The sequence below is a fragment of the Nerophis ophidion genome, linkage group LG21, assembly GCF_033978795.1.
Source record: "Nerophis ophidion isolate RoL-2023_Sa linkage group LG21, RoL_Noph_v1.0, whole genome shotgun sequence".
Taxonomy (NCBI): domain Eukaryota; kingdom Metazoa; phylum Chordata; class Actinopteri; order Syngnathiformes; family Syngnathidae; genus Nerophis; species Nerophis ophidion.
The window spans coordinates 27,380,292-27,396,542 of NC_084631.1; the positions used below are offsets into that span (position 1 = coordinate 27,380,292).

General features: G+C 42.4%; 1 protein-coding gene across 2 annotated transcripts in view; it reads right to left on the reverse strand.

Annotated features, from left to right (window-relative positions):
• Nucleotides 1-16,251, reverse strand: part of gpnmb (glycoprotein (transmembrane) nmb) — a 35,160-nt gene that overhangs the window by 4,890 nt on the left and 14,019 nt on the right. For both annotated transcript variants that reach the window (XM_061882410.1, XM_061882411.1), the window contains exons 5-8: nt 14,076-14,237; nt 13,690-14,004; nt 5,573-5,626; nt 5,311-5,496 (exon numbers count right to left, since the gene is read on the reverse strand). In XM_061882410.1, coding sequence (XP_061738394.1) covers nt 5,311-5,496; nt 5,573-5,626; nt 13,690-14,004; nt 14,076-14,237 — 717 coding nt within the window. The remainder of the gene's footprint in view (nt 1-5,310; nt 5,497-5,572; nt 5,627-13,689; nt 14,005-14,075; nt 14,238-16,251) is intronic.

Genomic DNA, 16,251 nt, shown 5'->3' on the forward strand with positions numbered 1-16,251 from the left:
CTGATTAACATTGTCACATAATTTATTCAAAAAATATAAATAACGACAAATAAATATAGAATAATATTAACCGCAACTTGTTAGTGTAAATAAAAAAACATGTTTTGTACATTTTCAGAATGTGCTTGTTCTATTTTTAAACAAAGAAAACAATCAGAAGCTGTCCTGTTTTTACCAGTGCGGCCCACTTGGGAGTAGATTTTTCTCTATTTGCCCCCCTATCTAAAATGAGTTTGACACCCCTGCGCTAAACTAAAAAATGTATATCATTTAGGGATGAATATCAATATTTGAAAAAATATATACCAGGACAGTTTGATTGCCGGAAATGTAATTTTACATATGTTTATTTTGTACTACAGTTGAGTAGTGGCTGCCATGAAGTGAACGTGTTTAAAGCAGGGGTGTCCAATGTACGGCCCGAGCATACTTGCCAACCCTCCTGGAATTTCCGGGAGACTCCCGAAATTCAGTGCCTCTCCCGAAAACCTCCCGAAATTCAGGCGGAGCTGGAGGCCACGCCCCCTCCAACTCCATGCGGACCTGAGTGACATGTATAAAGAGCGTGTCTGCCCAATGACGTTATAACTGTAGTATGATCAAGGGCGAATTCTTGGTTTCTTATGTGGGTTTATTGTTAGGCAGTTTCATTAACGTCCTCCCAGCGCAGTAACAACACACAACAACAGCAGCCCCGCCTCCTCCAGGAAAAGCTCTACAAAATGCGAGTGGACCCCTGCCTGGTTGCCTGGATTTCGAACTACCTCACCGACAGGCCACAGTACGTCAGACTGAAGGACATCACGTCTGACACTGTGATAAGCAGCACCGGAGCACCGCAGGGAACGGTGCTGGCCCCTCTTCTGTTCACCCTGTACACGGCTGACTTCTGCTACAACTTAGAGCTAATCCTTTTAGATCTCACTGCAGCCTTTGACACCATTTCACACCCTGTCCTCCTCCATAGATTGCACAGTATTGGCATCACAAGCACAACCCTTCACTGGTTTAGATCACATCTCACCGACCACACTCAGTTTGTTCAACTCCCCTCCGTCTCCCGTTTCCTCTGGTGTTCCCCAGGGCTCTGTTCTCGGTCCCCTGCTTTTCATCATTTACATTCTTCCCCTTGGCAATATTTTCCATAAATTAAAAAAAACATTTTCACTGTTATGCGGATGACACCCAGCTCTATATTTCAACCAAACCAACTCCCTCTCTTCCTCCTTCCTCCCTTACAGACTGCCTCAGGGAACTCAAGCAGTGGTTCTCATCCAATTTCCTTCAACTTAATAGTAATACAACTGAAATCCTACTTGTAGGTAAAAAAACCCTACTTGTCGCCAAAACCAACAGCTTGTCCGTTTCTCTGCAATTCCTCTGTCTCCCCCTCCTTCCAAGTCAAGAGTCTGGGTGTCATCCTGGACAGCACACTCTCCTTTCAAACCCACATAAACAGCATTACCCGGTCTGCTTACTTTCATCTAGGGAACATTAATCGTCTTCGCCCATCCGTTACCCCACATACTGCTGCCATATTAGTCCATAGCCTGTTCACCTCTCGCCTGGACTATTGCAACTCTCTCCTGTTTGGTCTCCCTCACAAGTCACTTCACAAACTTTAGCATCTCCAGAACTCTGCAGCCCGGATAATCACCAGAACCCCTTCTATCCAGCACATCACCCCGTAAAATCATCAAAAGGTTCAGAGAATCTGGAGAAATCATTGCACTTAAGCCATGATATTACGGATATTTGATCCCTTAGGCGGTACTCCGTCAAAAACCGACATCAGTGTGTAAAAGATATCTTACACATCTGTGAAGGCATCATTAATGCTGAAAGGTCCATACAGGTTTTGGAGCAACATATGTTGTCGTCCTAGGAACGTTATCTTGCATATTTCGGGAAGAAATTGCTAAGCCACGTGTTACAACAGCATGGTTTCGTAGTAAAAGAGTGTGTGTACTGTCCTGGCCTGCATGCAGTCCAGACCTGTCTCCCATCAAAAATGTGTGGCGCATTATGAAGCGTAAAATACGAAAGCGGAGACCCCGGACTGTTGAACGACTAAAGCTCTAAATAAAACAAGAATGACAAAGAATTCTACTTTCAAAGCTTCAATAATTAGTTTCCTCAGTTCCCAAACGTTTATTGAGGGTTGTTAAAAGAAAAGGTGATGTAACACAGTGGTGAACATGCCCTTTCCCAACTACTGTGGCACATGTTGCAGCCATGAAATTCTAAATTAATATCGCAAAAAAAAAAGTAAAGTTCATTAATTTGAACATCAATTATCTTGTCTTTGTAGTGCTTTCAACTGAATATGGGTTGAAAAGGATTTGCAAATCATTGTATTCCGTTTATATTTACATCCAACACAATTTCCCAACTCATATGGAAACGGGGTTTGTACCACAGTTGAGTATTGGCTGCCACTGAATAAACGTGTTTAAAGAAATGAGTTTCCTCCGCCGGGTGGCGGTGCTCTCCCTTAGAGATAGGGTGAGAAGCTCTGCCATCCGGGAGGAGCTCAACGTAAAGCCGCTGTGGTTCGGGCATCTGGTCAGGATGCCACCCGAATGCCTCCCTAGGGAGGTGTTTAGGGCACGTCCAGCTGGTAGGAGGCCACGGGGAAGACCCAGGACACGTTGGGAAGACTATGTCTCCCGGCTGGCCTGGGAACGCCTCGGGATCCCCCGGGAAGAGCTAGACGAAGTGGCTGGAGAGAGGGAAGTCTGGGCTTCCCTGCTTAGGCTGCTGCCCCCGCGACCCGACCTCGGATAAGCGGAAGATGATGGATGGATGGATAGATGGATAAAGTAAAAGAAGAAGAGCTGGAGCAGAAGGTAGAAGTTCAGTTTGGAAGAATTAAAGCTAAAATAGGTCAAATGTGTAATTTTAAAATAAAGGATTTATCTGCAGTAAAGTTTGCAAAGTACAGTAAGAAAGGTTTATCTTCAACAAACTGTCGTACCTAAACATGTTAACTGAGCTAAAGCTAATACTAATGGTGTGAATATTGATGAATGGCATTAAAAAAAAAACTATGATTCAGGGATAAATCCTCAAGTATCAAAACTTGAAAAAAAAAAAAAATCTACCAGGATAGCCTAATTGTCTAAAATATTTCCACAAATGTTCATTTTGTCAGACAGTTCAGTAATGGCTGCAAAGAAGAGCTGGAGGAGGAAGTAGAAGAAGAACAGGAACATAAAGCTGTGTATTCACCAGAGAAGATAATACCCATTTGAAAAATACAATTCAAATTTAGATAAAATATATTTGTAATAACCAAAAACATAGTCTCAACTTTGCAATCTACAGGTACAATAATAAATTATTTCCACTCTTTAAAAATTAATTGGGTCTTAGTAAAAGCTGGTATCTGGTTTTGGAGCTCAGTTAACCGTAAATGTATAATTTTTTTTTAACCACTTTTAAATCAAACTTTAATATATGTAGACAGGCAAGTGACAAACACGTGCTGCAAAAAAATTTTGAAAAGGGAAGAAAACAAAACATTATTTTAAGGACAAACGAAATCTGAAAAATAGTTTACAACGAATGATAAAATATAAGTAAAATTTATATATATAAATAACACCGTAAGTTATTAACGTAATCGAGAGAATAATCATCCATCCATCCATTTTCTACCGCTTGCCCCTTTTGGGATCGCGGGTGGCGCTGGAGACTGTCTCAGCTGCAGTCGGGCAGTACTTTTAATAATTAAGATAGAAAACAAAATAAATATAAACAAGAGTTTAAAGCCCTACTGAAACCCACTACTACCCACCATGCAGTCTGATAGTTTATATATCAATGATGAAATATTAACATTGCAACACATGCCAATACGGCCGGTTTAGTTTACTAAATTACAATTTAAAATTTCCCGCGGAGTTTCTTGTTGAAAACGTCGCGTAATGATGAGGCTGTGCGCGTGACGTCACGGACTGTCAGGAAATATTAGCGCAGCACCATTTGCGGCTAAAAGTCGTCTCGTTTCATTGCGCAATTAAACAGTATTCCGGACATCTGTGTTGCTGAATCTTTTGCAATTTGTTCAATTAATAATGGATAAGTCAAAGTAGAAAGATGGAGTTGGGAAGCTTTAGCCTTTAGCCACACAAACACACGGTGATTCCTCGTTTAAAATTCCCGGAGGTGAACCTTACTATGGATCAGAGCGGTCAAGCGAACATGGTTCCCGACCACTTGTCAACCGGCAGGTTTCGGTGAGAAAATTGTTTTAAAAATGTCGCTTCTTACGGGAGATCTGTGGAGTTTGCGCCGTCCTTGTATCTGCCGTAACTTCCCTCAGACACTGGCCTCAAGACACCCGTGGACACACCCCTCCGACTATTAGGTACTATTTAATCTCACTAAAACACTAGCAACACAATCGAAAGATAGGCGGATTTCCCAGAATTATCCCTAATAAATGTGTCTAAAAACATCTGAATCCGTCCCAATGCAATCACCTTTTTTTTTAAACTTTATTTTATTTATTTATTTTTTTTTCTAGTCCTTCGCTAAAAATTATAAATGGGTTGTACTTGTATAGCGCTTTTCTACCTTCAAGGTACTCAAAACGCTTTGACACTACTTCCACATTTACCCATTCACACACACATTCACACACTGATGGAGGGAGCTGCCATGCAAGGCGCTAACCAGCACCCATCAGGAGCAAGGGTGAAGTGTCTTGCTCAGGACACAACGGACGTGACGAGGTTGGTACTAGGTGGGGATTGAACGATTGACCCTCAGGTTGCGCACGGCCACTTTCCCACTGCACCAAGCTATCAATACCATCATCCACAAATCTTTCATCCTCGCTCAAAATAATGGGGAAATTGTTGTTTTCTCTGTCCGAGTAGCTCTTGCTGCTGGAGGCTCTGGTTAAAAACAATGTGAGGACGTGAGGAGCCCCTCACCCTTGTGACGTCATCGTCTGCGACTTCCGGTAAAGACAAGGCTTTTTTATCAGCACCAAAAGTTGCGAACTTTATCGTCGACGTTCTCTACTAAATCCTTTCAGCAAAAATATGGCAATGTCGCGAAATGATCAAGTATGACACATAGAATGGACCTGCTATCCCCGTTTGAAAAAGAAAATCTAATTTCAGTAGGCCTTTAACATTATCAGTAAACAGCTTGCTTACAAACGTGTGCTTTAAAAAAAAAAAAAAAAAAGCCCCAACGATCAGTAGGTGGCAGTACCATACAACTGGATTGCCTTTTCCCTCCAAAATAAAAGCATCAGATCACATAAACACACTAAAAAAGGCTCCTTCCACCTACCGATGATGCTGATGTTACCCGCAAACGTCCCGTACACGTAGCTGTAACACTCTTTGCCGTGGGGCATGCGCCTGCTGCGGGCCCAATGTGGGGTGGAGGGGTCGGTTCCTGGGGTCGCGTTGGACGGGAGGATCTCAGTGGTGGGGATCCCTGCTGTCATGGCGTCAGAAGCAGTGCTGGGCATCGCTGAGACGGAAACAGAAAGCGTCATGATGAGACGAACTGTTTGGATAGAATCAAGGCTTTAGATGCAGAAACTCACCTTGTGTCGTCTTTGTCGTCGTACTAACTGGAGTAGGTGGAGGTGTTGAAGCCTCTGAAAGTCACAGACACACACACACACACACACACACACACACACAAGCATTACCACTGTGGGGTGGTATAGCTCGGTTGGTAGAGCGGCCGGGCCAGCAACTTGAGGGTTGCAGGTTCCAATCCCGCTTCCACCATCCTAATCACTGCCATTGTGTCCTTGGGCAAGACACTTTACCCACTTGCTCCCAGTGCCACCCACACTGGTTTAAATGTAAAAAAAAAAAAATAATAATAAAAAAAAATAGATATTGGGTTTCACTATGTAAAGCGCTTTGAGTCACTAGACAAAAAGCGCTATATAAATATAATTCACTTCACTGCAATTGCCCATCAAAGATGACAATCCACTTAAGTAATAGAGTTGGAGGACCTAACTCTTCAAATTAAATTCCCAATTAGACGTAAAGACATGCAAATATTGCAACATTACCACATCACCAATTTTTTGAAATATTGAAAAACTTTTTCTATTTTTTGGTCCTCTGTGAAGCATTTTTAAGCATAGCATCGACTAAATAAACTAAACAATATATCAATACTACAGTATTACTCTCCACTAGAGACCACACTAATGAAAGCACGCTGTTCAGTATTGTGGCCACTGATTGGCTCAGCCTCACCCAGCATTACTATATCGGACTTTAAGTTGACTAAAGTGTGTTATCTCATGTCTAGGGGGCTCTCATAATGTTGAAAAACTTATTTAGAAGCCACTTTTTTATGCTCTAGCTATAAAAATATTTGATTGATCATGAATCATTCCTACTTTACGGTAATTTAAACTATTGTCCATCCATCCATCCATCTTCTTCTGCTTATCCGAGGTCGGGTTGCGGGGGTAGCAGCCTAAGCAGGGAAGCCCAGACTTCCCTCTCCCCAGCCACTTCGTCTAGCTCTTCTCGGTTGATCCCGAGGCGTTCTCAGGCCAGCTGGGAGACATAGTCTTCCGAACGTGTCCTGGGTCTTCCCCGTGGCCTCCTACCGGTTGGACGGGCCCTAAACACCTCCCTCGGCAGGCGTTCGGGTGGCATCCTGACTAGATGCCCGAACCACCTCATCTGGCTCCTCTCGATGTGGAGGAGCAGCGGCTTTACTTTGAGTTCCTCCCGGATGACAGAGCTTCTCACCCTATTTCTAAGGGAGAGCCCCGCCACACGGCGGAGGAAACTCATTTCGGCCGCTTGTACCCGTGATCTTATCCTTTCGGTCATGACCCAAAGCTCATGACCATAGGTGAGGATGGGAACGTAGATCGACCGGTAAATTGAGAGCTTTGCCTTCCGGCTCAGCTCCTTCTTCACCACAACGGATCGGTACAACGTCCGCATTACTGAAGACGCCGCACTGATCCGCCTGTCGATCTCACGATCCACTCTTCCCCCACTCGTGAACAAGACTCCTAGGTACTTGAATTCCTCCACTTGGGGCAGGGTCTCCACCCCAACCCGGAGTTGGCACTCCACCCTTTTCCCTTTTAAACTATTGTGTTAGCCTGCAATGCCTCAGACTGGAAGTCTCTCCAGAGAGGGGTGAGGACGGCGGGAAAGATTATCAGGACTCCTCTTCCTCCTATCCAGGAGATCGCAAAAAGCAGCTCCCTGACCAGGGCTCAGAAAATCTGCAAAGACTCCTCCCACCCCCTCCAAGGACTGTTTTCACTGCTCGACTCTAGAAAGAGGTTCCGCAGCCTCCGTAGCAGAACCTCCAGGTTCTGTATCAGCTTCTTCCCTCAGGCCGTAAGACTCTTGAACGCATCATAATTAAATTATCGCCTCAACTCCCCCCAAAATGGATTAACTCGCTGGAATTAAAAAAAAGACAATATAACATACATCCATAAACATGGACGCATGTGAAAAAGTGCAATGTATTTATCTGTACAGTAATCTATTTATTTATATCTGCACCTTATAGCTTTTTTTTTTAAATCCTGCACTACCAAGAGCTAATGCAACGAAATTTCGTTCTTATTTGTACTGTAAAGTTCAAATTTGAATTACAATAAAAAGGAAGTCTTAGTCTAAGTCTAAGTCTAAGTCTAACTTATTTCATTTAATTGACTGCTAAACCTACTAAGTGACCAAGAGCTAATGCAATGAAATGTTGTTCTTATTTGTACTGTAAAGTTCAAGTTTGAATGACAATAAAAAAGAAGTCTAAGTCTAAGTCTAATTTATTTCATTTATTTGACTGCTAAACCTACTCAGTGACCTAGTGGTTAGAGCAGCGGTCACCAACGCGGTGCCCGCAGGCATCAGGTCGCCCGTAAGGACTGGATGAGTTGCCCGCTGGCCTGCTGTAAAAATAGCTCATATAGCAGCACTTACCAGTGAGCTGCCTCTATTTTTTTTAATTTACTAGCAAGCTAGTCTCGCTTTGCTCGACATTTTTTATTCTAAAAGAGACAACACTGAAATAGAATTTGAAAATCCAAGAAAATATTTTAAAGACTCGGTCTTCACTTGTTTAAATAAATTCTTCTTTTTTTTTACTTTGCTTCTTATAACTTTCAGAAAGACAATTTATGACAAAAAATACAACCTTAAAAATTATTTTAGGATTTTTAAACACATATACATTTTTACCTTTTAAATTCCTTCCTTTTCTTTCCTGACAATTTAAATCAATGTTTAAGTATTTTTTTTTTTTAATGTAAAGAATAATAAATACATTTTAGTTTAATTCTTCATTTTAGCTTCTGTTTTTTCGACAAAGAATATTTGTGAAATATTTCTTCAAACTTATTATGACTACAATTAAAAAAAAATATTCTGGCAAATCTAGAAAATCTGTAGAATCATATTTCTATTCTGGAAAATCTAAAAGAAATAATGATTTGTCTTTGTTAGAAATATAGCTTGGTCCAATTTGTTATATATTCTAACAAAGTGCAGATTGGATTTTAACCTATGTAAAACATGTCATCAAAATTCTAAAATTAATCTTAATCAGGAAAAATTACTAATGATGTTCCATAAATTATTTTTTCATTTTTTTCAAAAAGATTCGAATTAGCTAGTTTTTCTCTTCATATTTATTGGTTGAATTTTGAATTTTAAAGAGTCGAAATTGAAGATAAACTATGTTTCAAAATTTAATTTAAATTTTTTGTGTGTTTTGTCCTCTTTTAAATCGTTCAATTAAGTGTTTTTTTCATCATTTATTCTCTACAAAATACCTTCCGTAAAAGGAAAAAAAATGTACGACGGAATGACGGACAGAAATACCAATTCTTTCTATATATATATAGATTTATTTATTAAAGGTAAATTGAGCAAATTGGCTATTTCTGGCAATTTATATAAGTGTGTATCAAACTGGTAGCCCTTCGCATTAATCAGTACCCAAGAAGTAGCTCTTGGTTTCAAAAAGGTTGGTGACCCCTGGGTTAGAGTGTCCGCCCTGAGATCGGTAGGTTGTGAGTTCAAACCCCGGCCGAGTCATACCAAAAACTATAAAAAATGGGACTCACTCCTTTCCTGCTTGGCACTCAGCTTCAAGGGTTGGAATTGGGGGTTAAATCACCAAAAATGATTCCCGGGCGAGGCACCGCTGCTGCCCACTGCTCCCTCACCTCCCAGGGGATGATCAAGGGCGATAAGTCAAATGCAGAGAATTATTTCGCCACACCAAGAGTGTGTGTGACAATCATTGGTACTTTAACTTTAACTTTAACTTTAAATTGTCATTAGATCATGTTGACATACAGTATAATTAACTACAATTGATATAATAAAATCACTAGTAAAATATGAATATAACTAATTTACATTGTTTCTTTTTAGGTCTACATGTTCTTTCTCTGTAATTAAACTAAAATTGACACTAGCAACAAGTAAACAAGGGCTTGTAATCTCGCCAGAAAGATGTCCAGGCATCGAGTAATTGTCTCTGGCCCCCTGCCTGGGAGAGGCAATGATGAGAGATATAGCAGATTAGTCTCTCTTAACAAGTGGCTGGATAGCTTCTGCAGACAACAGGGATTTACGTTTATTGATAATTGGCCCTCTTTCTGGGGCAAACCTGGCTTGCTGAGGAGAGACGGCCTTCACCCTAACCAGGAAGGCGCTATCCTCTTGTCTCGGAACATAGACTTCGCATTGAGCCACATTTGACTAACTGCACTAGAGCAAGCCCGGTCACAGGCAATTACAGAGCCTGCTAGCCTGGGTATGGAGTCAGTTAAGATAGAACTAGCCAGCGCCAGGCTGGATGATCCCTGTACACATAGCAATTTTCGCAGAATAATACACAACTCACAAAATGTTTTTTCTACTGTGTCTATGACTACGTCAGAGTTAGACATGCGTTCTACTGAGGTGGCAAATTATGATGCGTTCAGTTTATCGCAGCGCCAAGTAGACAATCTGAAAATTCCCGTCATATCAATTCCTAGATATGGTCGTAATTATTTTAAGTACAATGCGCATAATAAACGCAACATTATTAATATTGCTACTACGGATAATTTTATCAACAACTCCTTAAAACAGCCCACTACCTATAATATGGGCTTTCTAAACATCAGATCTTTGTCTCCCAAAACGTTATTAGTCAATGAGGTCATTAGAGACAACAACCTTAACGTCATCGGTCTTAGCGAAACCTGGCTTAAACCAGACGACTTTTTTGCGATAAATGAGGCATCCCCTCCTAACTATACGAATGCGCATATTGCCCGTCACCTCAAAAGGGGAGGGGGTGTCGCACTAATATACAACGAAAACTTTAACTTTAGTCCTAACTTAAATAATAAATGTAAATCGTTTGAGGTGCTTTCTATGAAGTCTGCCACACCTCTGCCTCTGTGCCTGGCCGTTATCTACCGCCCCCCAGGGCCCTATTCGGACTTTATCAGTGAATTCTCAGAGTTTGTTGCTGATCTAGTGACGCACGCCGATAATATAATTATAATGGGGGACTTTAATATCCATATGAATACCCCATTGGACCCACCGTGCGTGGCGCTCCAGACTACAATTGATAGCTGTGGTCTTACACAAATAATAAATGAACCGACGCATCGCAACGGTAATACGATAGACCTAGTGCTTGTCAGAGGTATCACCGTTTCCAAAGTTATGATACTCCCGTATACTAAAGTAATGTCCGATCATTACCTTATAAAATTCGAAGTTCAGACTCATGTTCGGCAAGCTAATAATAATAATAACTGCTATAGCAGCCCCAACATTAATGCTGCCACAACGACGACTCTTGCGGACCTACTGCCCTCGGTAATGGCACCGTTCCCAAAGTATGTGGGCTCTATTGATAACCTCACTAACAACTTTAACAACGCCCTGCGCGAAACCATTGATAGTATAGCACCGCTGAAGTTAAAAAAGGCTCCAAAAAGGCGTACGCCATGGTTTACTGAAGAAACTAGAGCTCAGAAATTATTATGTAGAAAGCTGGAACGCAAATGGCGCACGACTAAACTTGAGGTGCACCATCAAGCATGGAGTGATAGTTTAATAACTTATAAACGCATGCTTACCTTAGCTAAAACTAATTATTACTCAAATCTCATCCGCATTAATAAAAACGATCCCAAATTTTTGTTTAGTACAGTAGCATCGCTAACCCAACAAGGGACTCCTTCCAGTAGCTCCACCCATTCGGCAGATGACTTTATGAAGTTCTTTAATAAGAAAATTTAACTTATTAGAAAGGAGATTAAAGTCAATGCGTCCCAGCTACAACGGGGTTATAGTAACACAGATACGACTGTATATACGGCGGATACTGCAAATATCCAAAATAGTTTCTCTCGTTTTGATTAAATAACATTAGAAGGATTGTTACAACGTGTAACTGGAATAAAACAAACAACATTTTTACTTGACCCACTTCCTGGGAAACTTATCAAGGAGCTTTTTGTATTATTAGGTCCATCAGTGCTAAATATTATAAACTTATCACTTTCCTCGGGCACTGTTCCTGTTGCATTCAAAAAAGCCGTTATTCATCCTCTCCTTAAAAGACCTAACCTCGATCCTGACCTCATGGTAAACTACCGACCGGTGTCTCACCTTCCCTTTATTTCGAAAATCCTCGAAAAAATTGTTGCAGGGCAGCTAAATGAACACTTAGCGTTTAACAATCTATGTGAAACCTTTCAATCCGGTTTCAGGGCAAATCACTCGACTGAGACAGCCCTCGCAAAATTGACTAATGATCTATTGATAACGATGGACTCTGATGCGTCATCTATGTTGCTGCTCCTCGATCTTAGCACTGCTTTCGATACCGTCGATCATAATATTTTATTAGAGCGTATCAAAATACGAATTGGTATGTCGGACTCAGCCCTGTCATGGTTTAACTCTTATCTTACTGATAGGATGCAGTGCGTCTCCCATAACAGTGTGACCTCGGACTATGTTAAGGTAACGTGTGGAGTTCCCCAGGGTTCGGTCCTTGGCCCTGTACTCTTCAGCATCTACATGCTGCCGCTAGGTGACGTCATACGCAAATACGGTATTAGCTTTCACTGTTATGCTGACGACACCCAACTCTACATGCCCCTAAAGCTGACCAACACGCCGGACTGTGGTCAGTTGGAAGCGTGTCTTAATGAAATTAAACAATGGATGTCCGCTAACTTTTTGCAACTTAATGCCAAAAAAACGGAAATGCTGATTATCGGTCCTGCTAGACACCGACCTCTATTTAATAATACAACTTTAACATTTGACAACCAAATAATAAAACAAGGTGACTCTGTAAAAAATCTGGGTATTATCTTCGACCCAACTCTCTCCTTTGAGTCACACATTAAAAGCGTTACTAAAACGGCCTTCTTTCATCTCCGTAATATCGCTAAAATTCGCTCCATTTTGTCCACTAAAGACGCCGAGATCATTATCCATGCGTTTGTTACGTCTCGTCTCGATTACTGTAACGTATTATTTTCGGGTCTCCCCATGTCTAGCATTAAAAGATTACAGTTGGTACAAAATGCGGCTGCTAGACTTTTGACAAGAACAAGAAAGTTTGATCATATTACACCTGTACTAGCTCACCTGCACTGGCTTCCTGTGCACTTAAGATGTGACTTTAAGGTTTTACTACTTACGTATAAAATACTACACGGTCTAGCTCCATCCTATCTTGCCGATTGTATTGTACCGTATGTCCCGGCAAGAAATCTGCGTTCAAAAGACTCCGGCTTATTAGTGATTCCTAGAGCCCAAAAAAAGTCTGCGGGCTATAGAGCGTTTTCCGTTCGGGCTCCAGTACTCTGGAATGCCCTCCAGGTAACAGTTTGAGATGCTACCTCAGTAGAAGCATTTAAGTCTCACCTTAAAACTCATCTGTATACTCTAGCCTTTAAATAGACCTCCTTTTTAGACCAGTTGATCTGCCGCTTCTTTTCTTTCTCCTATGTCCCCCCCTCCCTTGTGGAGGGGGTCCGGTCCGATGACCATGGATGAAGTACTGGCTGTCCAGAGTCGAGACCCAGGATGGACCGCTCGTCGGGACCCAGGATGGACCGCTCGCCTGTATCGGTTGGGGACATCTCTACGCTGCTGATCCGCTTGAGATGGTTTCCTGTGGACGGGACTCTCGCTGCTGTCTTGGATCCGCTTGAACTGAACTCTCGCGGCTGTGTTGGAGCCACTATGGATTGAACTTTCACAGTATCATGTTAGACCCGCTCGACATCCATTGCTTTCGGTCCCCTAGAGGGGCGGGGTTGCCCACATCTGAGGTCCTCTCCAAGGTTTCTCATAGTCAGCATTGTCACTGGCGTCCCACTGGATGTGAATTCTCCCTGCCCACTGGGTGTGAGTTTTCCTTGCCCTTTTGTGGGTTCTTCCGAGGATGTTGTAGTCGTAATGATTTGTGCAGTCCTTTGAGACATTTGTGATTTGGGGCTATATAAATAAACATTGATTGATTGATTGATTGATTGATATTTGTAATTTTTAGTAATTATTTTAAAATAAAAAATACTACTTATATCCTGTAATATGCATTTCCAAACAAAGACACAAAGTGTTCTCATCAGGACAAAGTTAAAGGATTAGGAAAGTTGTGCTTGGAGTAGTTTACCAGTAGAGGGCGGTGGAGTGGAGGCGGAGTTGGCCGTAGCGGGTGGACACTCCACAGGAAACGCCGCCTCCACCACCAGCTTGACGGTCACGTTGCCCACGACGGCGTAGGTGTGTGTGGTCATAGGGCGGTGAGTCACCAGCTGGTTGCCGTCTCTGAAGTCCCAGACGTAGTCAATGGCCGCCGCCTTTCGCAGGTATCCGCTGGGGTCGTGGAGATGCACCTGGAAGAGCACGTCTTCGCCGCGGAAGAACACGTTGTCTGGCTGATGGACCGCAGCCTTCTGGGAGATGTCCACCGCCAGCGGGATCTTATCTGGTAGAATCAAACCCCATTTACGCATTAGCTTCTTCAAGACGCTACGACCCAAGGAAGCTGGTCTCCACCTGTCACGTAGAAAACCACGCTGTCGGTGCTCAGGGGCCTGTACTTCCTGTCTTCCTGTTTACGGTAGACCAGGACCTCCATCACCTCTGCTCCCACTGGGATGACGGAGGTGTTGAGGGTCAGGGTGGAGAACGCGTCGTCGTTAGTCTGAAAGTATTGACCTGGAGCAGGACAAGAAGCAAAAGTAGCAGGAGTGATGATATCAAAGGATTCTGAAGCATGGATGCCTTATGAACCGTGTTGTGTGTGTCGCTTTAAGACAGGGGTCGGCAACCTTTACCACTCAAAGAGCCATTTCAACCCGTTTCACAAAATGAGGATGACAATGGGAGCCGCAACTATTCTCGCCGATGTCTGCTGGTGGTCACCCAGATGATAAGAATAAGAGCATGCTATGAAGCCCTTGCCTTAAACACCTTCTACAACATGTACAAACTGCTTACCAGTTCAGCAACATGTTGTGAGAGGCGTCCGCAGATGCACGCACACGACTGGAAGGCATACTGGGTGACACAGAGTACACTGACGGTTGTGATATAAACAACTTTAACACTCCTACTAATATGCACCACATTGTGAACCCACACAAAAGAAGAATGACAAACACATTTCGGGAGAAAATCCTCACAGTAACACAACATAAACACAACAAATACCCAGAATCCTTTGCATCCATGAAACTTCCTGACTATGTTATACACCCCGTGAGCACCAAACCCCGCCCACCTCAACCACGCAGTCGGGGGGGTATTGTCATGGATGCAAAGGATTCTGGGTATTTGTTGTGTTGCGTTTATGTTTTGTTACTGTGAGGATTTTCTCCCGAAATGTGTTTGTCATTCTTCTTTTGTGTGGGTTCACAATGTGGCGCATATTAGTAGGAGTGTTAAAGTTGTTTATATCACAACCGTCAGTGTACTCTGTGTCACCCAGTATGCGTTGCAATCTCATACATGTGCTGTTAGAAGCAGCGAAATGCACGTGTCCGGTTGGCACGCAAATTGCATTCCGTAAATGGCGGGCGCGATGTCGTTCAAGAGGATGTTAAGAATAATATCATCACGGCACGGCCTTAATATTGTAGTCTGAGTGAAAATTGGAGAACATTGACTCCGGGTTGCCGACCTCTGCTTTAAGACATTTAAGTTCCACGCACCAGGTTGTGTTTTTCAAGGACTGCCCGCATTATCAAAGGCCTCAAACATCCATCTTAAGGCAACGAAGAAAATGGAAGCGTGGGCTCATTTTTACCTTATAGCGTCAAATAATGTAAAGGTTCTTCTTTTTTTGTGTACAATTTGGATCACTGACTACAGTTGCACCTTTTGTTGTCCTTTCTTTGTGAAAAAAAAGTCAACTCTATTTGCTCATTTAATTCTATTTCAAGTACTGTCCCAAATAAATATCGCTTTCTAATAGTGATGTCCGATGATGGCTTTTTTTGCCGATATTCGATATTCCGATATTGTCCAAAGCTGAATTACCGATTCTGATATCAACCGATACGGACATATACAGTCATGGAATTAACACATTATTATGTCTAATTGTGTTGCGATGCTCCGCTGGATGTTTTAAACAATGTAACAATGTTTTCTAAAATAAACCAACTCAAGTTATGGAAAAAAAGGCCAACATGGCACTGCCATATTTATTTGTGAAGTCGCAAAGTACATTATTTTTTTTAACATGCCTCAAAACAGCTGCTTGGAATTTGGAACATGCTCTCCCTGAGAGAGCATGAGGAGGTTGGGGTGCGGTGGGGGGTGTTGGGGGGGTTGTGGTGGGGGGGTGTAGGGGGTGGCGGGGAGTGTATATTGTAGCGTTCCGGAAGAGTTAGTGCTGCAAGGGTTTGTGGGTATTTGTTCTGTTGTGTTTATGTTGTGTTACGGTGCGGATGTTCTCCTGAAATGTGTTTGTCATTCTTGTTTGGTGTGGGTTCACGGTGTGGCGCATATTTGTAACAGTGTTAAAGTTGTTTATACGGCCACCCTCAGTGTGACCTGTATGGCTGTAGACCAACTCTGCCTTGCATTCACTTGTGTGTGTGAAAAGCCGTCAATATTATGTGACTGGGCCGGCACGCAAGGGCAGAGCCTTTAAGGATTATTGGCGCTATGTAATTCTCCCTATGTCCGTGTACCACATCGTACAGTCATAAATTATGCTCTTTGA